Here is a 26,537-nt window from a genome sequence, read left to right on the forward strand (position 1 = left end):
TTATTATTTTCCATTTTGTATATTCAAACCACTTGTATAAATACCCTATGAATGAATAACATACACAAGTAGCAAGTTTAACCTTATTCTCAATTCTTTATGGTATCAAATCAGTAAGAAAACGACTCACGTCGTCCTTAGCTTTGTTGCCTCTTTGAATCCTTTTATCAAACACCCTAACCGCACCCTCAAATAGCTTCTTCAACCTCAAACACAAACAACACCAAAAATGCCACTACCAACATCCCTGTCACCCCTGTAACCCCCCCTATCAACAACCCACCTGCCCCACCTCAAAATATCCCTGAGGCATCACTTTCTCACTTTACCCAATCTGTCCCAAAGCTCACTATGACCAACTTCTTGGTCTGGCATGGTCTCCTTGAGCCATTCCTCCAAGGCCACGACCTCTATAGGTTTATTGATGGCACCAAAACACCCCCTCACCCATACACTTCCACCTCCCCTATTGGTTCCATCACCATCTCCACCGATCCAGAAACCATTCAATGGTTTCACCAAGACCAATTAATCCTGAGTATGCTCATGTCCACCATCTCCAATGAGTTGCTGCCGCAAGCCCTTGGTTGCCGCACAGCCCAAGAGCTTTGGAATGCTGTTGAACAGACATTCACATCCGCCTCCAGAGCTAGCACCATGACTCTTCACTATCAACTGGCCACTGCAAAAATGGGCAGTTCTTCCATTGTTGATTACTTCCATCGTCTCAAGCATACCGCTGCCACACTAGCTGCCACCGGCAAACCCCTCAACAACTACGAATTCACCACCTATCTTCTTGCGAGTGTGGGCCCCAGAATACGACCCTCTGGCGACCTCTGTAACCACTCGAGTTGAACCCCTCACCATGGACGATCTGCTTGGTCATTTGCTTGCTCATGAAGCACAGCTTGAACATCATAATCAATCTGACTCTCTTTCCTACTGCCAATGTAGCTACCTGCAACACCCATCTCCACTGTGGCCGTGGTGGTCATCGTGGCTTCTCCCACTCCAACAAGAATTTTCGATCACGAGGGTGTGGTCAAAATTTCCTATTCTCTACATCTGGCTCCAGCAATTCCAGTGGGCTTTTAGGCTCACCCAAAAATAACCCCACAATGGATTCACGGCCCACATGTCAAGTTTGTGGTAAAATGGGCCATATGGCTCTAGCATGCTATCATTGGTTAGACCAAGCCTACCAATCTGCTGGTCCAAGCCTTACGGCTTATGCTGCCTCCTGATCCTACTCTCCGGATATCAATTGGTATCTTGACACCAATGCCACTCACCACATAACCTCCGATCTCAATAACTTGAACAGTTGAACCTTCATTCGGAGTCGTATGATGGCCCTGATCAAATTCAAGTGGGCAATGGTACCCGCCTCGCCATAAAAAATATTGGCACTTCTAAACTCTTTCCCTCTAATTTTATTTTACGCAATGTTTTGCATGTTCCTCAAATTACGAAAAATTTATTATCTGTTCAAAAGTTTACTTATGATAAGAATGTTTTTCTGGAATTTCACCCTTCTTATATTTTTGTCAAGGATCGCAAGTCCAAAAGAATCCTCCACCGCGGTCTAAGTAAAAATGGATTGTACCACTGGTTTCCTTCTTCATCAGCTGCACCTCCAAGAGCCTTCTCAAGTGAACGTGTCTCTTTTATGGATTGGCACGCGCGTCTGAGTCATCCTGCGGATCGTATACTTTGTCATGTCATGTCTCATTTTAATCTTCCTATTTAGTCCAATAAAAAGCTATCGGTTTGCTCTGCCTGTCGGCGTGATAAGAGTCATCAACTTCCATTTTCTTTATCCTACCATCAATCCAGTGATCCCCTTGAATTAATTTTCTCTGATGTTTGGGGTTCCTCCCCTATTTTATCTAATAATGGTGCACGCTAATGTTATTTTCGTTGATCATTTTAGTAAATTTACATGGTTTTATCCAATTCATTGCAAATCTGATGTTTTCACCATTTTTCCCAAGTTTTAGGCATACGTTGAACGCCTTTTTGACCATAAAATAAAATCCATTCAAATCAATGGTGGTGGTGAATATCAAAAGTTACGCCACTTCTTTACCACCCACGGTAGCCATCATTGCATCACGTGCCCCCACACTCATGAACAAAATGGATCTGTGGCAAATACCACCACATCGTTGAAATGGGCCTCACTCTCCTAGCCCATTCTTCCGCTCCTCTTCATTATTGGGCCGAGGCTTTCCAAACGGCCTGTTACCTCATTAACCAACTCCCCACCCCCGTCCTCAACCACGAATCACCATTCCAAAAACTTTTCAACTTACGACCTAACTATACCTTCTTACACGTTTTTGGATGTGCTTGTTGGCCTCACTTACAACCTTACAATAGGCACAAACTAGATTTTTGATCCACCAAATGTGTTTTTCTCAGCTACAGTCCATCTCATCGTGGCTATCAATGTCTCCATCTTCCATTTAAACGCATCTATATCTCTTGGCATGTTCTCTTTGATGAATCCTCATTTCCCTTCTCCCATCTCTCTCCTGCCTCCTCACCGCCCCCACCCCAACAAACACTTCTTTATCCCCTAGTATTAAACCCCTCCCCACACCCCCTACTCCCAACGCGGTGCTTTCTCCCACGGAAATCCCCAATGCTCAACCGATTGAGCCATCTTCCTCCACTCAATATTTAGCATCTTCGCCAACTAACACTATTTCTTTTTCTTCTCCACAGGCTCACGGTCCCTACCAATGAGGATCCACCTCCTCCTCGACATGCCATGCAAACTCGCTCCAGAAATAACATCTTCAAGCCCAAGGCACTCTCCGAAGGGCTCATCCGTTATCCACTTCCCAAGGCTCTTCTCACTGCTGCATGCTCCGAAGAAGTTGAACCCACATCGTACTGAACAGCTGCCCAACATCCTGCCTGATGTGCTGCTATGAACACTGAATTTGATGCACTCCTCAACAATGGCACTTGGACCCTTGTCCCAGCTACCTCCGACATGAACATAGTCGGCTGTAAATGGGTTTTTCATCTCAAACAAAAAGCTGATGGCACCATCGACCGCTAAAAAGCTTGTCTTGTTGCTAAAGGATTTCATCAACAGCCTGGAGTTGACTTCGGTGACACTTACAGTCCAATCGTCAAACCTACTACAATTCGCCCTGTCTTGTCCCTTGCCATCTCTTCTGGATGGCCGGTTCGCCAGATTGATGTTCAGAATGCCTTTTTACATGGTTGGCTCTCCGAAGATGTCTACATGGCTCAGCCTTCCGGTTTTCTCCATCCCCAGTTTCCCAACCAGATCTGCAAGTTACACAAGGCCTTGTATGGCATAAAACAAGCCCCTCGTGTTTGGTACTCTCGCCTCAGTGACCGTCTTCTTGAGCTTGGTTTTGTCAGTTCTCACTCCGACTCTTCTTTGTTCATTCACCACACACCTCAACACATCACTTATGTCCTTATCTACATGGATGATATCCTCATTACCAGCTCACTCCCTCACGGGACAACAACTCTTCTCCAGTCTCTCCAAGTAGAATTTGCAATCAAGGACTTAGGTCCTCTTCATTTCTTTCTCAGCATGGAAGCTATCCCTACATCCGAAAGACTCATTCTCTTCCAACAACGTTACATCCTTGATCTCCTCCACAAAAGCAACATGTCTGATGCTAAGCCGGTCAAGACTCCAATGTCCACCGCTCACTCGCTTTCCCTCTTCTCTGGTGATCCACTTAGTGACCCATCCTCTTATCGCAGTCTTGTCGGAGGCCCTCAGTATCTCTCTCTCACTCGCCCTGACATCTCCTTCACCGTCAACAAGGTCTCCCAATTTATGCACTGGCCCACCTCCCTCCATCTTCAAGCTATCAAACGTATCTTGCGCTACCTCAAGTCTACCATCTCCTATGGTTTACTCCTTCGCCGCTCTCCATCTCTCCACCTCCAAGCCTTCTCTGACGCTGATTGGGCCGGTTGTCCAAATGACAGAAAATCAACCAGGGGATTTTGCATTTTTCTTAGCCCCAACCTCATCTCTTGGTACTCTTGTAAACAGCGAACTGTCGCCCGCTCTAGCACAATCTGAATACCGTACCCTTGCCATCACTACAGCTGAACTTATCTGGCTTCAATCTCTCCTTCGTGATCTCCGCATTTCTCTTCCCGCTCCACCTACTCTATGGTGTGATAACATTGGCGCCACCTATTTGACTGCCAATCCTGCCTTCCATGCCTGCACCAAGCATAACTTCGAAGCTTTCATTTAATTAATGCATGGTGAACCGTTCTTTAGCCATGCAGGCTATAGCTCAATTGGATATACTAAGGCTGCACCCAGATTTGACCACTTCCACTAATTAATTGAGTATAAAATTCTAATGTTGCTTTGGCCAAAGCCCACATGTGGTTGTGACGCAGGATGAAAAATAAATAATTTGAGAAGATTAGAGTTGATGAGTTAGGACAATTTGTTCTTTAAGAGTTGTGATTTTGTTGTTTAAGTTTAAAATTAGTAGGAGCCTAAGCTATAGGTGGGCCATGTGCGGTGCATACAACAGGCATTTTAGGTTTTTCACCGTCTAAGCTTCTCTTATCATTCGTTCTAAAATTACATGCTGACTTCTGTTTTTCTTGAGTCCTTTTAATTTTAGAATATTCTATTTTCCTTTTCTCATTTTGTTTTTCTTTTCTTGTGGGTTTTGAAGGAGAAACGTGAAGGCCAGGGGTGGTGTTGGTTTGTTCATCTAGATTAGGCCATAAGAATTAATGTACATAAGTAACATAACATGCGTTAACAAACACACTAACAATTGCTAACAATATGGTTAGTAATTTTGTCTTTTTTCCTAAGCATTCTTAGTAATGTGTTATTCATGGCAATCTATGAACGACATATTAGATACCTAACCATACCAAGGCTTAAACCATCACGACTTCCAGTAGACTGATCAAAGTCACGCCAACCCTTTACTAGATAATTATTTTCATGATTAATTATCAACCCAATAGTTTAAGGGAATCTGAGAACTACTTAAGGCTGTGTTACCAACAAACCTAGCTATAGACAAAATTCTCACGAACCAGTATTAACCTAATCACTCAAGAGAATTAAGGGACTATTGGAGGGCTCGGTTACCTACGGTCCTATTGTCAAAATTCCCAAGAACGACTATCGACTGAGTCGCTAAAAGAAATTGAGATATTACTGGAGAGCCCGGTTACCAACAGGCTCCCAGTCCCAATGGCCACCTATCGAAGAACCTAGCTAAAAGGCCTGCCTAACCACATCTCAAATAACAATCAAGCATCCGAGAGTGCACCCTTGCTAACATGCAACACCAACAATTGATTCTTCTCTACTAGCTCAGCTAACTGCCTACCCATGCCTTGTGCCCCCTTACAAACATATTTAGGGAGTGAATCTCAATGTCAATAACAATTTATTGGCAAGAATTCCTAAAATCTTAAAAAGGAAGGGCAAAGATGATGGCCTATATAAAGAAAGACAGGATATTCACGCAGGTACGCCTATTTTGCATTAACAAGATCGACTCTGCTAAAGTTCCCTCTCCATACACAGCAATTGACTTAAGCAATGGAGTGATTTCTCCGAATTTAACCCCGGCGAACCCCTCTAACCTTTTTTCTTCCTTACAGTTTTCATTTTTTTAGTGAACAGCATGTGGTCAGTATATTAAAATTTGGTGAGGACATTAGTCACATAACGTTTGAAGTAGTAGAGGACAAAGGGCAATTTGTTTTACTCTTAAAAAAAAAAGAACAATTTAGTGACATGTGAATAATGACTCTTTATGCCCAAAAAAAAGCCGCTATTCAATTAGTGACTGTTGAATAGCAACAGTTGGTAAAAGACCATAAACATATGGTCTGAAATCAAGAATAGTGGCGTTTACTATACAAACGACACTAAATTGTGCTAAAAAAAAAAAAACTCTTTAGAAGGTGACGTTTAAACAATAAATAAAGGTGACTTGCACTGTTCAAACGACCTCTTTTGAAAGGTGACGTTTGAACAGTCGCACATCACCTTTTAATGTCGTTTGAACAGGGCAAGCGACATTAAAAATTATTATTATTATTATTTTTTTTTGAAAAAAACTAAATCAAAAAAATAGAGTGGTGGCTAGGTGACTGAGGGTGGCTCGCCTCCACCCCCAGCCCATGGGGATGGGGGTGGCGCGCGGCCACCTCTTAGGTGGCTCGCTGGCCACCCCTCACCCTAGGGGGTGGTTGCCAACACTCTTTTTTTCTTTTTTCTTTTTTTATATTAATTTTTCTCGATCAATGTTTTTTATTTTAATCTCCAATATTAGGATATGTCTAGCTTATAAGGGCAATTTCAAGCGCCAAATTTTCAAAAATTTGTTAATGTTGTTTTAACACTATTTAGATAACACCTTCTAACGTGTGAATAATGTCATTTTAACAGTAAAAAAGACACATTTTAGTGACTTTTTGCCAAATGTAACAATCCCAAACGTCATTAAACCCCTCTTTTTTGGTAGTGCGTGTTTATTAACACATGTTATGTACATTAATTCTTATGGCCTAATCTAGATGAACAAATCACCACCACCCCTACACGTTTCTCTTTCAAAATTGATGTAGACTACAATGCCTAGGAATATATGAGGAAGATCCGAATGGATAAATGTGTGAAGACGCCCCAGAAGATGGTGATACGATCCCAGACTCGCACAGCAAAAAAAGTAGCCTCTGAAAATGCGATCAATCGCACCTTGACTGTGATCGAGCGTAGTTTCCCTGTTTTGGAGGATGAAGTTCTTGGAACTGCGACCAATACTCCATGTTTCGGCGATCGAGCGCATGATTGAGCGCAGAAGTCCTTGGAACTGCGACCGAACCTACAATCGATCGCAAGATCGAGCGCACAAGTCCCTGGTAGTGCAATCGATAGCACTCTACCTGCGATCGAGCGCACTCAGGGCCTTCTATGTTATTTTTCTGTTGTTATTTGTTTTAAACCGACTTAGTTTACTTGTTTTATTAGGATTAGGGTTGTAGGAGCCCTAATTCCGTTCTTTATTAGTACTAGAGGTTTCGGGGCTATAAATATATAATTATAGCCTCTTGAAAAGACAGTTTATGTTATTTGATCAGTTTTCTTTCAATAAGAATTACTCAAAGGAATTTTCTTCATATTTTCCTTAAAACTCTAGATAGACTCTATTATTTTAAGAAGAATTTCAGATCCTTGATAGACTCACGATCTAAGAATTATTTATCCTTCTTCTTGTATTGTTTTACTCACTTCCACATAGTCAGGCTGCATCAAAAACCCACAAGAGAAGAAAAATAAAATGAGAAAAAGGAAAATAGAATATTATAAAATAAAAATACTCGAGAAAAACAAAAGTCAGCATGCAGTTTTAGAACCAATAATAAGATCGACAAGCTTAGACTGAAAACCCTAAATGCCCGTAGTATACACCGCACATGGCCCACTTTTAGACTTAAACAACAAAATCAGACGTACTCTTAAAGAACAAAATATCCTAACTCATAAAGAACAAAATATCCTAATATCTAAGCATTAATGCAAAGTTTAATTGCGAAATGGACAAAGTAACATTAGAATTTTATACTCAATTAATTAATTGAAGTGGTCAAATCTGGGTGCAGCCTTAGTATACCCGTTCCCGTTCGAGCTATAGCCCGCGTGGCTAAAGAACGGTTCACCCATGCATTAATTAAATGAAAACTTCAAAACCGTGAAGACATACCAAGTCTTATCTAGATAAGATCTTCTCCGTGTAAGTAAAAGCATGGACTGGTTCGGTGAATTCGCTCCATAAATACTCGTGTTCCCATGCAACAATATTCTTTTCCTCTCACCCAAGAAAGAATACACAGAATACTAAAAACGCAAGAGAAAGCTGAAACATCATGATGAAAGGTGTTACTAATTTCCTCGTAACGGTTGCCTTGTTGTATTTGGGATGCTCCCTAATTGCCTCTGCCTATGACCCTGCTCCTCTGCAAGACTTTTGTGTTGCAACTGAAAATTCCCCTTCTGCTGGTACTTACCTCTTATTCTTATTCTTATTTCAATTGTTATTACTACTACGTTTTGATGGCCCCTTTTCATTTCTGCATCACATGTTATCAACCCATGTTAATTGTCATGAAAAATGTCCATTTCTGATGGTTAAAATTCTTTCTTTATGCAGTATTTACGAATGGAAAGTTTTGCAAGGACCCAAAGCTTGTTACAGCCAACGATTTCTTTCTCTCGGGGCTAAACATTCCTAGAAACACGTCAGATGCACTTGGATCGAATGTCACTCTAGTCAACGCGGACAAAATACCAGGCCTCAACACATTAGGTGTATCCTTGGCTCGCATCGACTTTGCACCATATGGCCTAAATCCTCCCCACATTCACCCTCATGCAACTGAGCTTTTTGTTGTCTTAAAGGGTACCCTGTATGTTGGCTTTGTCACATCCAATCCGGATAACCGCCTCTTCACCAAGGTTTTAAATGCGGGAGACGTCTTCGTGTTCCCAATTGGTCTCATTCACTTTCAGTTCAATGCAGGAAGTACCAATGCTCTTGCCTTTTCCAGTCTCGGCAGCCAAAATCCAGGGCGCATTACCATAGCGAACACAATATTTGGATCTAATCCTCTTATCAATCCTGATGTTCTTGCTAAAGCCTTCCAATTGGACAAGAATGTGGTTAACTATCTTCAGAAACAGTTTTCGTCAGAAAACATTTAGAGTAATATATGTAAGAGGCTAATTAAGAGCCTCGATGAATCAATAAAAACTTGTTTTGCTTGTTTTAACTTAGTGGTGGTAATTATAATGAGATGGTTTCCTAAGTAAACTTTCTTTATGTTCTTTGTTTTTTTTTTTTTTCTAAGCATGGAAATCAAACTAGATTAGTCATCTTTGTTGATGGCGAGATATTTGATCTCATTGGTGGGCACAAAGATTGGGTGTATTGAATTTTTGGGTTCAAGTGATTTTTCTTGACCACAATTTGAAATTTATCGTTAGTGAAAAACTTAATAGACTCTAATTTACGTCCACAAAGGAGTTTGAATAAGTGTTCACCAACAATATATGAAAGTTAAAAATATTAAGCACGCAACAATTCACTAAATATATATATAAAAGTTGTAAGTCAATGAGACACAGATATTTGATTACGAAGAAAAAACCTTTTAAAAAACTCTCTAAAAATAAAACCTCTCAACGACAACCTTAAAAGTGATAGTTTATTGAAAATTGAAATGGCTGAAGCACCTCACCTATGTATAGTTGACCAGTAAATTCTCTGCCATGTAAAATATTAAGCTGCAAGATAAGGTAGTAAGGGCCCAGCCGACCAGGATTGCTTCTATGCATTAATTCCAAGAGAATATTGTACATGTGCTCCAAGTCAAATGATGTTATCTTATCTCATTAAGATTATCTTGTTTTGCGATGCTAGAAAAAGCTTTCCCAGATACTACCATTCTCAAAGGCATTTTGTATATTCTTATCTACTTGTTTTTGTTTTTTTTCTCTTCTACTTATGGTTTCTCCGGATTTGAAATGTATGTCGGTATTTGGTGGAAATAAATTCGTGCAATTTAATGTTGCTGGTGTATTTTGTTTACAACAAAAGATGTATATGCGAAAGAAAAATAAAATAAAATAAAGAGAAGAGGTTAGAAGAGTTTGTCGGGACTGGATTCAGTCGGATCACTCCAACGCTCAAGTCAGTTGGTGTATGTGAAGATGGAATTTTAGTATTGTTAAGGTAAAATGAGCGTACATGAGTGTTCTTCTTCTTTTTCTTTTTCTTTTTTTTTTTCTTTTTAGCATGAGGGCATGACAACCAGGCCCAACACCAATGTGATGGATGGTTACACCAATCAATTAAGTGACGATCGACCAGGCCCACCTACACTCGTGAGAACACATAAATCAAGAAGCTCCCAAAAATTCTAAAGCAATAAATAAAGATGACATAAATCGTTTTAGATAGCTTAATCTGCTGGGGACCACGTCTCATGAAGCGGTGATTACTAATTCGAATTCTCTTCCTCCCTTTTGTGCGGACATGTCAAAAAAAAAAAAAAAAAAAAAAAGGACATAAATCATTTTATACAAGTCAGGCAATCAAATATCAGTTTCAACAATTTGAGAAGTCACATATGAAGCTCCACCCTTTTCTTTGTCCTAAACATTAATGCTTTTAGACTCTTGAGGAGGAGAGGGTGTCTGATGGTGTAAGGTTAACAATTTGTCAATAAATAAACATATTCCCACACTTCTGGTGATTCTTGCAATGAATCAGCTTCATCTCTTTTCTTCTTGGTAGTTTGTCGCTATTGTATAATTTCTTCCTTTCAAAGCTGGAATGCTTTGAAAGTGTCTAAATGAGCCAATTTCTGTGCACACACTAGTGTAGCTAAATGGGCCGCTACCCACCTAATGTTTGGTAGCATTTCCTTAGGTTCTCCTACTCTCACTTATTTACGGATTAAGAGTGAGAAAGATCCTCCCTTTTTACATCTTTTTCCCCTTTCATTTTTTTTTTTAAAAAAAAAGTTCATTACTTTTTTCCTCCATCAACTACAATGTATTTTCACTTTGCCCCCATGAATTGACAACCCTACTGCCCGACCTCAACAAACTACCATTTTGTGCCCAAAACCCCTCTTCTGTCAGTCAAATGCACTAACTCAAACAATCAACCCATCACTTTACCCCCATGAACTACAACGCATTGTCACTTAATTTGTCCCCCTTAAACTATAATGCATTGTCACTTTGCCCCCATGAACTACAACGAATTGTCACTTTGACCGTCTAAGTTAACGCTTTTGACTGACGGAATGGGGATTTTGGGCACAAAATGGTAGTTTGATGGGGTCGGGCAGTAGAGTTGTCAGTTTATGGGAGTAATGTGACAATGCGTTGTAGTTGATAGAGAAAATACATAATTACCAAAAAAAACAAAATTAAACATATCCCCAAATATAAAATTCAAAAAGGGGCGTTGGGGGTGGGGAACTTGCCTTCAATTAATTGCTAAAGAAGACGAAGATCTGCAGCGAATGATTTAATTGGTGTACCGTCAACATGTTTATAAGAAACCCCCAACTGAATTTCAGGGAGATATTCCGACCACACATCAAGCTTGGTGAGAGATTCAACGATGAAAATCCATTGATCTGGCAACACTATTCCAACGCTACTGTTCTTGATGCATGATTTTAACACATGACATGTACAGTATCAGCAATAATGAAGGGCTCCAACCTCTCAGCATATCTCTTGTGTGTTTCGACTTGTTCCCTAAGCATTTCAGTGCCATAATTAAAACCTAGGAACTTGAATCTGTATCTGACAATAAAAGATGAAGCTTTTGAGGAAAAGTATCCATGTGCCTTATGGTCCAATTAATTCCTCTCTTAGGCAGTGACATGCCATGAAAGATTTGGAAAGCTCAGCCTCTCTAAGCCCATCCACTACTTGATGGGAGTCAAACAACAAGTGAGCACGATCAGACACCAGTATCCTTCCCTTGCAGGGAACCCCATTCGATTCCAGGCTATTAATTTCTTGAAATAGCCCTTGAAGATGCACCACAACTCCATTGGCTGAGGGAACCAGGTGAATGTTAAACTTCTTTCCCTCTGCATTGTAGATAGTATGTCCAGCATTAGCCCCACCCTGCTTTCAGGAAAAAAGATATTGCAATTAAAAGACATATTGGCTGATCAGGAACCACCAACACGAGACCTGACTCAGCGAGGCGATCCGACTTTGCCGTCCCTGGGTGCTGGTTGTCAACTCGGCCACGCTCACCGCCACGGAGGAGCAAACTACCAAGTTCAGCCGACGAGGGGAAATGAGCCAGCGCTCGCCCCTCAAGAAGGTCCTCCGTGGGCCCGTGACAGGCCTCAAGAGTATAGCTGATCATTGCGACAAGTAAAAATCTAATTAAAGTGTTGAACCATCAAGGGTGATGGTTCAATGGCCCAAGTAAATTTTTTAGTGGTTAGGTAAATAATAGAGTGTGGGTTTGAATCTTCGCAATGGAGATCGAGAATCCTCATGCTTGATTAATACAAACTACCTTGGTTTCTATTGATGCCATGGTAGAGCAGGTAGTTAAGCTATGGTTCGGCTGGTCGTTAGGATGTACCTGCAGTTTTTGCTGTCTAGGTCCCTCCTAAGCAGTCCTCCGCAGGTTGGTACTACTATGGCCACACCCAGCGAGAATAGTTATTATTGGTCTCTCCCTCCAACCTTTTTTTATTAGAAAAATAATAATAATAATAATAAATTAAAGTGTTGACAATTGTCCTTTTAATGTCAAAATCAAGTAAGGAAAACAAATAAATCATATTGAGAAATTTACAACTAATAACAAATTTAGTCCATCATATCTAAGAATCGTATTTCTCAAGATGGAAGACTTTTTCCCAAAAAGGTCTTAACCACAAGGTTCGGAGATAGATCATCTTATCCATGCATGGCGATGCTCTACATTTCACACGACGCACATTCAACATAGTGTTCGGACTCGTGTGCCTTCCATAACCTAGGATCTTTGAGCCTATTGTGTACGATTAGCTAGAATTGCAACGGCAAAAGGATTAGACGTTGCACATTAGAACAAATTAATTAGAACAAATTGCATACCATCGTTGAAAAAAACTTATAATATTTCATCATAATCAAATTTCAAAAATATTTTCGACAAAACATCCTGGGAAAGAATTGTAATCATATATAATAGCTAGAAAAAGAGAGAGAGAGAGAGAGAGAGAGAAGAAAAAAAAAAAAGGAGAGGACATAAGCAACCATTTTATTTCATTATAATTATGAATTGCAATTACATTACGACAAGGGAAACATGGCAAACAAACTCAATCCAAACCATCTAACGGTTCATTGTGCTATTACATATAGTTGTCTAACCGAACTGTTTCTCAAGATATTTAATAACATCCTTGTCCACTTGGAAGGCCTTACTGAGAACATCTAGATTGATAAGTGGGTTGGATCCAAAGACAGCTTTTGCTATAGTGATGAGACCTGGATTCTGGCTGCCGAGGCCAGCAAAAGCAACAGCATTAGTCTTTCTTACATTAAATTGGAAGTGAATGAGACCAATTGGAAAGACAAAGACATCTCCTGCGTTTAGAACTTTGGTAAAGAGGCGGTTCTTTGGGTTGGATGTGACAAAACCAACGTACAGAGTACCCTCTACAACTACTAGAATCTCGGTGGCATGAGGGTGAGTGTGGGGCGGATTTACGCCGTATGATGCAAAGTCTAAGCGAGCTAAGGATATCCCTAGTGTGTTGAGTCCAAGTATTCTGTCCACATTCAAAAGAGTGACATTCAAACTAGTTTATTTGTAGTGCTTCTCGGAACGTTTAGCCCCCGAAACAAAAAATCATTGGCAATGACAAGCTTCGGGTCCTTGCAGAACTTTCCATTCACAAATACTGCACACAAAAAAAGTTTGTTAGTATCACAAGACGCCCTTACATATTTAAGGAATCCCTCCTAGCATAATTACATTGATATGTAGATCCCAAGAATGAGAAGAAGAAAAAAAAATCAAGAAGAAGAAGAAGGAGGTGTAGATACCAGCTTGAGTGGAAGAGTTAACTGCAACACAAAAGTCTTGCAGAGGAGCAGGGTCATAGGCTGAGGCAATGGAGCAAGCCAAAGCCATGAGTGCCAAAGCTACAAGGTAATTAGGAAACCCTTTCATCCTTCTCAGCTTCTGTATTCTGTGAATTCTTGGTTTTGTGAGGAGTACTGAGAGATGTTGTATGGGAACATGTCTATTTATAGCCGGGAGTGAATGACTTGGTAAGCATTCAAAGTGTACGGTTAATGGAATATTTAATTGAGTGGGTGAACCGGCCGTTATTTTAAGCACTTACAATTTGCAGATAATAGAAATGCAGCCAAATTCGACTACTTCAATTAATGGAGTATTGCAGTTCGAATGTTGGCATGTTGCTTTCTCCCATCCACAACAACCTTAATTAAAGTGATAGAATATTTGGAACGGACATGGCTGAAGTAGATATCAAATGATTTCTTAGGTAACAAGTATGTACCATTCTAAGGCATTTTGGCATATTGTTGTCTACTCCTATTTTGGCATGAAGAAGAAGCCATAGACCACACCCCACTCTCTAACTTCCACCGTAATGCCAGCTGACGGATCATCTACTTCCCTATTTTGTGTTTTGTTTGCACTCTCTTGACTCAAGAATAAGGAATCCCAACAAATCATGAAACATGTTTTGCTTGATGACGTGGATGAGATTAGGGGTGCAAAGGCGGTTACGGTTAGCGGTTAGTAGCAATAACCGCTAACCGTAACCGCCTTAGCGGTTAGTAGATTTTACTAACCGCAACCGCTAACTGCCTAGCGGTTAACGGTTAGCGGTTAGCGAAATAGATAACCGCCCGCTAACCGCTTTTTTAAAATTGGGCTTTTTTTTTGGGCTTTTTGGACTTATTTTTTTGGGCTTTTTTTTACCCTCATTTTTTTTTTCTTGTATTTTTAATATCTTCTTGGGCCCAATTGCTATAAAAAGAGCCTATATTGAAAAATCAAAAATATTTGACCCAAAATTTACATTTACTTGTACTTTAAAAAAATTTCCTTAAATATTAAATCATAACCGGTTAATTATTTAAATTCTTATCATATTTACTTATAATTTTTTTTCTTTGAATTGAACTTAATATCTAATGGTAAATGGTAATGTTCAAACTCCTAAATCCTAAATTCCTAAAGTATCTAATAATGCTTTAATTAAATTGTAGATAATATATTGTTTAATTTAATTGAATCAATTGTGATTATCATTGTACATGAATCATATGATTAACTTGTAGACTTATGACTTATGAGTTATGTCATATTATATATGTATTATTTATTGTTATATAATCATATGATTTAATGATCAAGTCATCATGTGATATAATCATATCAATTATAGTGATAATATATAAATTACTAAAATTATAATGATAATACATTAATACTTAAATTGTGTTTATAAGTAACACATTGGTCATTGTTTAATCCAATGTCAATTATTTAATTTGATATTATACGAATCATATCATCATTGTACATTAATAATATAATTCACTTGAAGTCTTGAATAAAGTATTTGAATTGTCATTGAATCATATGATTAAGTATTGATATTATACATTTATATTATTCATATACATATGTAGACTTATATAGACTTATAACATATATAGACTTATAAGTTTATAACATACATTGGAAATAAGTCTCTAGATATTTAATTGTTGTATTAGTATGAATTGGTATACTTATAGTTATGTCATATTATATATATATATATATATATATATAATTTGTTATTATATAATTAAATGATTTAATGATCAATCTCATATGATATAATCATATAAATTATAGTGATAATATATTAATACTCAAATTGTGATTTAATTATTTTTTTAAAAAAATTGTGATTTAATGATCAAGTGATTATGTTATATGTATAAATATTTTTATAATTATAATTATAAAAATATATTATATAAAAAGGCGGTTAGCGGTTAGCGGTTACGGTTAGTAGACCCAATAACCGCTAACCGCTAACCGCTAGGCGGTTATAGCGGTTAGGCGGTTAGCGGTTAATGCGGTTAGACGGTTAGGCGGTTGACGGTTATAACGGTTAGCGGTTAGCGGGCGGTTTTTAACCGCCCGCCTTTGCACCCCTAGATGAGATTGGCAATATTTATGTACTATACTTTATGGGCGTAGGTGAAGTCAAGCTAGTGCTACGTAATGTATTCTTATCCCATTATTCTTATCTCACAATTATCTCACTATGTTGATATGACATTGTCAATTCATTATTAAATTTTTTTTTTTTTTTTTTTTAACAATTGATAATCTAAAAGTGAATTGATAGTGTCATGTCAATATAATGAGATAATGGTGTAGTATGTACGATTACTCTTTTAAAAAATTTACCTTTTATTTCAAGTTGATATATATAGTTGACCACACACAGTTAGTCCAACCGAAAATAGTAGCAAAGACAAAAACCGACATGGGTAATTCACTCAAGGTACTAGCAGAAAGCACTATGCATGAAGGTACCATTAAATGCATAGGACTGTTATTGTTTTATTTATTTATTTATTGACATATCCGCACAAGAGAGGTAAAGGGAATTCAAACTAGTGTTCTCTATTTTATTAAGCATGATCTCAACCAATTGAGCCACTTCTTGGGGACGGACTATTATTGTTAACGCAAATTGATTTGGTATGGCAAGCATTAGAGGTTAAGATCCCAATATGGAAGGTAGCTAGTATATTCTCATGATGAATCACTTCCCTTAGGGGGGGGGGAGCTCCCGCAGGTCCTCCCTTAACAAGCTAAGTTTATATAGGTAAGACCATAACTGAGGAATTTACGGGTTTTATGGTCTTTTCCCTTATGTGTCCATCGGTAAGTGGGCCTTTAAGGGAATCGACAAATCTTCGATTCAAATGAACTGGAGATGAACTGATTGCTTAATTTTTAAAGGCAATATCGTGTTTTTACTTTCTTTTCTTTTTTTTTTTTCTTTTTTTGACAATTTGACTCTTAAAAATTAAGGAACCGACTCCTCTCCCGTTCAAATCCAATTTCGCCTTTAAGAGGTCCAAACATACTTTCAATAAACGGTATTACACCATTTGCCAAAACATAGGCTTTTCAATTGAGCCTACCAAATGTAAATTTCTTATGAAACAATATAAATATTTTTCACCCAAAAACATATTGTACTATGAGCAGTATATTCACTTTACTTAATCTACTATGAGCGGCAACTTGACTCTTGTGCCAGAAACATCTTCCAGCATACAACGTAGAAGACATTTAAGGTGTTGGTAGAAGAGAATATGAGTAGCCTTTCATGTTTATTAATGTTGTAAATTAAACACAGTAGACCCATTCAACAGTATGATTACCATTTTTCAAATTCAAGTCTTTCAATTCTTGTGGGGATAAGCCGGCCACCAAATCGATCTGTCCTAATTATATTCTGAATCACATGGATGCAGACAAAAATTACGTAAGAAATAACCCACAAACAATGGGTGGCCTTAAGAATTTTTTTTTTTTTTTTTTTTTCTAACAAATTTTGGGGCTTCTTAAAAAATTTGGGAGTGATTATGGAACCAAATGTCTCAAACATGTGGGTTCAACATCTTCAACAATTCGAAACAAGTAAGCCCATAATTTGCTCTCAGCAAAATTTAAAATAGCTTTAAGGGTTTGTTTTGGTTTACGATTTAAAACAATGGATTTGAAAATGTGCAACTTGATAACTTAATTTTAAAAAACCTAGTTAAGTATTTGGCAAAATTGCAGTTTAGGCTTTAAAATATGAGTTTTCCTATCACAGTTTTTTTTAAATGCAATCCCAAATGATCAATTTTTTACGATTTTGTTTAAAATCACATTTTTTGTCTACAAAATCGCAATCCCAAACGCACCCTAATTGTAGTGAATCCTCATTCTCTCCATGTCGAAGGCACTCGAGTGACAATTTTATCGACTCTAATGTGTCACACTGTTGGAATTTATTAAGTCAATTAACAAATTTTGATTTTAACAATTAAATTTTTTAATGGTATACCTCAAAGTAGGGGTGGGTATCAGTTCGGTTCAGAAAGTCATTGTTGGTCGGTTAACCGAATTGTTGGTTAATTCACTGAAAGCATTTTGATCAGAAAGTATTTCAAAAATTTCAGTTAATTTTAGTAATTAGTTAATTTTGATCGGTTAATCGGTTAACCATGGGCCTTTTTAATTAGGCCAATGATATTTTAAATGGGTCAAAAATTGGTTGTTTTGGAGGCCCAAAATTATTTTTTTGGCTAACAAGCCTAAAGTAACTTATTGAACTTGTTTTTTTGGGTTAAAATCAATCTTGGGGGCCCAAATAACATGTACAGGCCTGGAGCTTTAACGATAATAAAGATCTTTAATGAGTGTAACACTTTCCTAACATACATTTTCTGTGAACAGTTCTTTCTGCTCTCATGGTTTTAAATATTCACAAATTGGTTACAAGGTTTAACAAAGGCCCACTATGGATTTTTTATACCGATGTCGGTTCGATGCGGTTCGGCTAATCGATAAAAATAATTTTATACCAATTAACCGAACTGAACCGACGCCGATATAAAAAATTCATACTGATTTTCAAACCACAAAAGTCGATTGACATTAATTTCAGTTTGGTCGTCGTTGGTAGGCGGCTAATTTGCCCATCCCTACTTCAAAGACCTCTAAACTCATTTTGATACCACATGAAATTAATTGTAAATGAAGTAAACTACACAGACTAATTTTTTAATTTTTTATTATTATTCAATGCGAGAGAGGGAGAGTTTCTTCTTCTTCAATGCATTGAGAAACATGCTTAGGAATTAAGACGATGCGACTCGGGCCGGATGCAAGACCTTTTCATAACAGGCTCAGTGAGAAAGACCACATATTGGATCTTAAATCATAGCCGAAGCAACCACTTTCGGCCCGGCTCAACCCATATATAATACAAAATTCAAGAATCGATCGCTCAAGGCAACCTGACCCAACCCAACCCTCACTTTCACTTCTTGTTACATGCACCTAGCACGCAAAAACAATGTGACACAAATTTTGGGCGTGACTTGTTTTTTAAAATCCGTTTGTAACCTAAGAATACTCGAGAGTTTATATACACAACGAAATTTGTACTTAAACCATGTGGAACACTTAGAATCGTAATTCAACTCGTTAAAAAAACATAAAAAGAACACAAAAATAAAACCAATAATTAATACAAAGTAATTTTATGAACTATATTTTTGTCTCATAAGCATCTTACAATGTTACTTGGCAGTCCCAACTAGAGGTGTAGTGCCCCAGAATTTTCAAAGTTATTTAAATAAATTATTTCGATAATGATATTATTTTAATATCCATTGTAGCCAAGGATTTTAATTCTTGAAAAATTTATGGTGCTACAGAGAGTGGTAATTAAAGAATGGTAATTGGTGAAATAATATGATAGTAAATGGTAGGAAGAATTGTATAGGTAGATAGAATAGTAAAGGTAGAATAGTCAATGGTAGGTATAAGGAGGGTAGAATTTTGAATAAGAAGATAGAATAGTCAATGGTAGGTATAAGGAAGGTGAAATTTTGAATAAGAAGGTAGAATAGTCAATGGTAGGTATAAGGAGGGTAGAATTTTAAATAAGAATGTAGAATAGTCAAATGTATGTATACTAAGTGGGTAGGTAGAATAGTAAAATGAGGGTGTAATTGTAAATTGAAGGTAGAATAGTATTTGATTTTCTCCTATAAATGGAGCTCTTCTCATTAACAATTTCACTACTCCTATCCCATCTCTTGCACATATTCTTCCTTCTTCCGCTTTTTACTCGGTCTTTCTTCTTTCTAAGAGTGTTTACTCAGAATAGAGAGAGAAATGGCGAGACAAAGCTCTACAAGAAAGAAAGAACATAAGAGATAGCGGACTTTAGAAATTAGTTTCAAAAGATATACTAGTGGTGTTAGTCAGATTGGAGCAAACTAGATTCCTTCAGACCACTTTTAGCTTCAGTCTAGAGGTAAGTAAATTCACTACCTCTTTTAAAATTTCTTCATGTCATGCTATTTATTTATTCTCGTATCAAACTGTAAATGATTATTTTATTTACCTGTCATAAAGATATGTTGCATGCATGAAGCATTTCTAAAAGAATTATCTAGAAAGTTTCTATTTCTTTAAACGCTTTCTAAGTACAACAAGTTTATATTTGAAAAGGTTTCCATTTTGAGAAAAGAAAGTTGAGAAATGATGATGATTATAAGAAAGAAAAAATGATGATAAACCCTCCTACATGTTGCCCTAAGATGCATCAAAAGAAGTACAAAGAAAAGTACAAGAGATGAGATAAATGTTTATGAAATGAGGGCACATGTATGGAGGAGAGTATTTTTGGCCCCAAGATAAGTAAGAATGAGAAGAGTTCGGTACCGATACTCGGATGGAGGCGAAACCACTGAAGGAGGCTATGCCAGAAGGTGGTATTCCATCAATCAGACCGTTGAGTGCACCAAGAAAGAGTTAATTGACGGTTGGGCATGGCTGTGGCCATAGTTCAGTGCCATGGTCACAGGACCCGCAACCCTCGTGCACAGGGGTAACAGTGTACATGGGCCTTATTATAAGAAAATGATACTATAATTTCAACGATGATATGCTATGATGATTTACAATGATGATTTATAATGATGCATTATGATGATAATTTATAAAGATGATTTACAACGATGATCTATTACTAGATGTAATAGTATGTATATGTTACGGGAGATGCAACCGTACATACATATATTATTATGGCTAGAAGTATATTTATTTGCGAAAATAATTTTTTTTAAACTGAAAACAAGGAGTAAAACTATTTATGGTTGTGGATTTTACTTGCTGGGCCCCCTTTGGGCTTATTCAGTTTTATTTCTTGTTTTCAGGTAGAAAGGACGCTGGAATGGGAGGCCGGAATGGGGGCGGGAATAATTATTAATTTTCAAAGTCTTTTCATATAAGTTATTGTAATAATATGATATTCCACAACTAAAGTTTAATGTTTTCTAATTTCGTTTGTAATAAAATCTCTTAAAAAATGTTTTATACATTTATCGTATCTTTTAAAATCAAGTACTCTGATAGACCTTATAGATCTTTGCAAATTTTTTGTTGTAAAAGAAGAAAAGTGGCAACCTCAATCTTAACGGGCTGGGGATGTTACAAGAGGTATCAATCCGGTCCAGTTTTTCGGTTTTTGGCCAAAACCATGACCGGAACCAGGGTACCCCGGTTCTTAGATTTGGGAAATCGGAACTGAGAACCGGGTCCCGATTACCAGCTGGTTCCAATTTTTACCTGGTTCGATAACATGTTTTTTTTTTAAATTGTTTTTTTTTTTTTTTTTTTTGAAACCTCATGAAAAAATCATAAGGTTTCATTTCAGAACCATTTAATCACCTTAATATCAAATTGACAAATACCCAAAGCTTAAAGAAAAGAGAAATTTACCTTTGAAGAACTGTTAATCCATTCGGCCAAACTCACTGATACAAAACTCACCAAGAAAATCATCAAGCACAAAAAGCAAATCTTCAAAAAATAAAGCACACAAAAGCAATCTAACGAAAAAAAAAAATCCATACCATATACAAAAAGTGGAAAGGAAGAAGAGAAATGGAGGAAAGATGAGAAGAGGAGGGAGAAGAGAAGAAAATGGAAAAGGAAAGAATGAGGAGAGAGTACCAGAGAGAGAGAGGCGGCCCTCGGAGGATGAAGAGAAAGAAAAAAAAAAATTAGAAGGAAAATAGAAATGATGAGAGAAGACACAAATAACCCTCTTAATTTAACTATGACAAAAAAAGAATAAGATCTAACTGTAAATCTAACACCATCATACAAAAAGTAAGTGACGTGAAATACCCAAAAACCCGGTCAAACTAATTCAAATTCATTATTTCCTTACTAATTATACTGAGTGAACTTAATACCAAAGGGCAAAATAATAATTTGGCACCATCAAAGAAAAATCACTATTATAGAGGCATTGGCTCTTTTGTATATATATATATATATATATATATATATATATATATATATATATATATATATATATATATAATATTAAAAAATTATTATTATATATAAATGGTCTCGGTTCGTTTCGGTTTTTACCAGTGCCCAACCGGACCGAACTGGGGTCCCCAGTTTTTGATTTTTTTGCAACCGGAACCAGAATCAGCTCCCCGGTTTCCTAGTTTTCGGTTTCCCGGTTCCGGTTCTAGTTCCCCGATAAGTTTTGACACCCCTAGTCCCAACCAACCAGATCATTCCTAGTCCTAAAAAAAATTAAAGATTAGTAAAAATTATCACGTCAACATTGAGGTAATTAGAGGATAAAAATGTGATGTATACAATTTCTCAAACAAAATAGTTGCCCCGGGAAATATTTCCTTATCAATTTTCATTTCTTGCTCCATTTCCTGCAATAAAAATAAATAAATTTAATTAATTAATTAAAAATAAAAAATAAAAATAAAAATATTTTTTTTCCTCGACTGTTTTTCTTTCCTACGTACCTTTCCTTACCCAACCCCCGGCTGTCTTTTTCAAACAAAATGGTGACATAAAGAAGCTAAGGCCGGATTCAGGACTCCATTTCATTCTTTGTTTATTATGTTTCATATTATATTTTTATATACAACGTTTTCAAAGAGGTCCTTTTAATTTTCAGGTATATATATATATATTCAGGTCAATGCTTAAAAGGTCTAACTTAGCTCCTTTTGCAAAGCAGAAGACGAATTAACGTTACGAGGACGGAAGGGCCAAGCACTTTTTGTAACTCTTGTATATGAAAATGAAATATTAGACATTCATGATAGAATATATATATATATATATATATAGGATTTTTATTTTAGATTTTTTCTATTACGTTATTTACCATTTATGTCTGATTGTAATTAAATCTTAAGATTTGATTATCTTATTTACATTCACACCACTTAAATTAATCACATTTTTCTTTACATCTGCCAATTCTCAATGGAAAATATATTAATCTTGGCCAACTTTGTGGTGCATATATTAATCTTGGCTGCTTCCCTAAGTTAAAAAAATAAAATAAAATAAAATAAAAAAGGGCACGCTTGTGTGTGTTTTTACACCAGTGCAAATTCCCGTCCGGTGCAAAGTATCACTTTCATACAGATCAGATAAGACTCCAGTAGTTTCGTTGGCCAAATTTGTTCCAAAAAAAAATTCAAACCTTATATTTGATTGAAATACCACTAAAATCAAGACCCTTTGTTAGTTAAGCCACGATCATGTTTGTTTGAACTATATATGAAGGGACAGAGGTGTTGTTTGTTAAACAACACAGCACAACGCCCGACCTTTCCAAATACTATTTATTTTATTTCTAAAAAAAATTAATATCAAAACATTATATTATACCATTCACTTTTTATTTCACATCATTTACTTTTTACTATTACTTAAATAAAAAAAATCATTACGAAACAAAATTTTTTAACTTTTTAATGTTACTTTTTATTTTTTTATACTAATTATTACATTCATTTTTTTCCTCACCAAATGTTGTTTAACTAACGGTACCAAAGTAATGATTGCTAGATTTGCAAAGCAGTGGGGATAGATGCGAAAGCAAAAGAAAATTCCTGATGTGCACCACCCCGTTGACTTGATGCAAAGCATAATTTCTAATTCATCATTAACAAACACATTTATATTTCAACCCAAAAAATCTGTTCTTCTTTTTAAGAAAAAAACAATATACAACAAACAATTAACATCTGGGTTCCCCTCTCAAACTACCTAATTCCATAGAGGGATTATTTTAATTAGCACTGATCATCATCTTCCATTGATGAAAATATTCAAACCTACCTCCCCATCTAAAACAAAACCATTCATCTTTTTTCTTTTTGTTTTTTTGTTTTTATTTTTTATTTTTTGGTTTAATTTGCAGCTTGCTAAAAGAACAACTATGTTTTTTTTCCCAAGAAAAGGGTGATGAATATCATACATCTATACAACGTAAACAAACTAAGAAGCTTCGAAATATTAAACCATTGCATTGCATGATTTACAGCAAATTAATGCAAAAAAGAATCCACGTACGAGGGGATACAGTTTGAATGAGAAGTACAATTTACATTAGAAAACAACGAAGACCTACAGAGAGGGCAGGTGAAGTGATTTAGCTCTAGCCACCGTTCGATGCACTGCAGATGGAAAACGTGGCAACATCTGGACAGTTGGCTCACCACATCCTCCCTCTCAAACTCCACTAAGCAAATAGAGCACATCTCTTCCACATTGCACCTCTGCATGTCTTCAAACCTTGCCGCGGGAAGATATGCAGGCTCACAGAAGCTCTCCACAGGCCGAGAAGTGGAGAATAGAAACCCCATCATCACCATCAAAGCTCTCTTGAGTTGCAGGAATGGGATCCAAATGCATGTGTAGAACACAATGGAGGCCATGCACAAACGAGACTGAGAAACCATAAGGCAAATCATTTTTTTTTCTTTTTCCTTTTGTTTGTTTTGTGCTCTCTACTCTGATGAAAACGTTCCTTTATATAGCAACAAAAGCTCTGTATTTCTTATTGTTTATGAATAAATTATTTGTACCACAAATTCTCCATAGCCAAGCTCTGACTTTTGGACTTTTTCTAATCCATTTGTTAGTGTTTGTATTTGTGTGTGTGTTTTACATAATATTTAAGTCGGTGTTGAAGTTTGATATCCGCGAGGCAGCAGGGCCGGCGCCGACCCCACATCCTCAGAGTCTTCTTGTGCTTATTAAAAAATAACAGAACAGTACCTGCACAGAGATGAGGTAACGTAATAAAGCATGTTGGTTTAGCAAGGAAAATTGACAATTAATTATTTAAAAATCATAACATGTGCGTAGCGTTTGGATCCATGCTGTTTAAGGAACTTTCTTACCTCCTATGTGGCTTTTAAGTTAAGAGCGGTAATTTAGTGAACACTGGCGTGCATAAACAGTGTGCACGCTAGTATTATAATATTATAAAATATTATTAAAATAATATTTAAACAGTAAAAAAAATTAAAAAAAAAATAATATTATAACACCGGCGTTCATGCACGCCGGTGTCTACTAAAGCATTGCTCTTAAGTTAAAGTATTCTTTAAATAATTAAATTTTTTTTTTTTTTTTTTTATATATAAGTTTAAACTTTTAGAGTAATTAGTAATTTAATAGCTTTAGATTCATACGGTTAAGAACTCTCGATGGACTACTTTTGGCTGGCCCATTGAGGCCCCTGGCCGCATCACTATATGGATGGGTTGCAACCGAGTCACCTTGAGAGACCTCCAAAGAGGCTTCGTTGCAACCCCAAACTAGACGAGGTTGCAGTTGAGCGCTCTTGGGAGACTTTGATGTAGGACATGCATATATGTCCGTGGCCCACCAAAGACTAAAGGAGTTTTTAATTTTTATTTATTTATTTGATTTTCTAATTCCTTCCCCTATTTGAATTATATTTACTTTCTCTATTAGGATTAGATTTACTTTCTCTTTTAGAAGTAGGTTTACTTTATTACAATGATTTCTCATCTATAAATATGTTAACTTATTATGTAAAACTCACTCATTGAATTATTATCAAGTCAAAAAAGTTTGTCTCAAATACTGTGCAGAATTTTATCTGTTTTTTAGCTTGCGGGCTTGTTTTATCTTTTGGGTAGAAGACAAAGACGTTTCTCCTTACAGAATCAAAGGCATTACTTTTTGATTAGTTACCTTAATCTTCCGCTACGTCAGACTTCCAAGCTCCTCTAGATGTCTTGATGCAATTTGTGATAAATTTTTAATCAAGTAGTTAATAGTGTTCATTCTTTACACCGATCATCGAGCACTGAAGTACATTAATAGCCGGTGAAATATGAAGCAGTTTACTTTTTCTTTGAAGCACTCATAAGCATATCCACCCATTCAATGTGAGTTAATCCACGTACCCATCCAATAGAGGACTAACTTCTTTTTAGTGAATGAATTTCAATTTGTAGCAATAGATCATTAACTTTTGTTATGCTTCAAAAACTTCTCGTTTAAGTTTCTCTATGAAGTTGGATGCTATTTCCATTTATGTTTTATATTTGGTAATGTTTCTATAACATTATCTCACCTTTGATGACCAAGCCAAGCTCAAAATATCCAATAGTTAGCTCATTTGACTTGGAATTAAATTATTAGCATCATTATAAATAAAATGATAGTATAGTCAACGAGAACAGAGTCTGGGTTTTATATTTTAAAAAATGATAATATCGCCATCAATTAATGCAGGAATAAATAATAATAAAAATTGACATTTTTATTTAATTGATACCGAATCAAACTATGAATATTGGGTTTTTCACAAGTAAAAAAATCAAACCAATATGATCAGTAGCAGGTTACTCAAACTTATTCATTATTATATTCTAAGTCAATTAAGCTGAAGGTTGTTTATATAATTTTTATTAAATCTTCGGTGCTGTCATTACCAATTCAAATTATATATTGAACAAATTCCAAACCATGGTAAAAAATAAAAATATTAATAAAGTGAAAAAAAAAAATTCAAATATATATTTGTCCTCATCACGTGCATTGACTGCTATGATAATCCTAAATTGACGCCGGAAATGGTTGATTTTTTCGTAGTGCCTTCTGTCACCCTTCTTAAGAATAATTAAGGAGAAACTTCACTTTAAACCTCGAAACTATAACATGTTTTGAGAAGACCTTTATAAATTTTAAAAATTCTCAATTTCATCCCATCAACTGTCAATTTGATGCAATTTTTACCCTCCTCTGACAATTTTTAAATCTTAA

At 36.5% G+C, this 26,537-nt stretch overlaps 2 protein-coding genes and 1 pseudogene across 2 annotated transcripts; 1 reads left to right on the forward strand and 2 right to left on the reverse strand.

The window, feature by feature from the left end:
* The first annotated feature begins 7,935 nt into the window (after nt 1–7,935).
* Nucleotides 7,936–8,770, forward strand: LOC132169250 (germin-like protein subfamily 1 member 7). Its single transcript, XM_059580314.1, has 2 exons — nt 7,936–8,068; nt 8,220–8,770. Exons 1-2 carry the CDS (start codon nt 7,936–7,938, stop codon nt 8,768–8,770), a joined length of 684 nt encoding a protein of 227 aa, XP_059436297.1.
* A 2,492-nt stretch (nt 8,771–11,262) lies between these two features.
* On the reverse strand, nt 11,263–12,149 carry LOC132169257 (adenylosuccinate synthetase 2, chloroplastic-like; annotated as a pseudogene).
* An 822-nt stretch (nt 12,150–12,971) lies between these two features.
* LOC132169266 (germin-like protein subfamily 1 member 7) lies at nt 12,972–13,781 on the reverse strand. Its single transcript, XM_059580330.1, has 3 exons — nt 13,655–13,781; nt 13,428–13,509; nt 12,972–13,383 (listed from the first exon to the last, which is right to left on the reverse strand). The coding sequence occupies exons 1-3, from the start codon at nt 13,779–13,781 to the stop codon at nt 12,972–12,974; spliced, it is 621 nt and encodes a 206-aa protein (XP_059436313.1).
* Between the last annotated feature and the right edge of the window lie 12,756 nt (nt 13,782–26,537).

Source organism: Corylus avellana, chromosome ca1 (assembly GCF_901000735.1).
Source record: "Corylus avellana chromosome ca1, CavTom2PMs-1.0".
Classification (NCBI taxonomy): domain Eukaryota; kingdom Viridiplantae; phylum Streptophyta; class Magnoliopsida; order Fagales; family Betulaceae; genus Corylus; species Corylus avellana.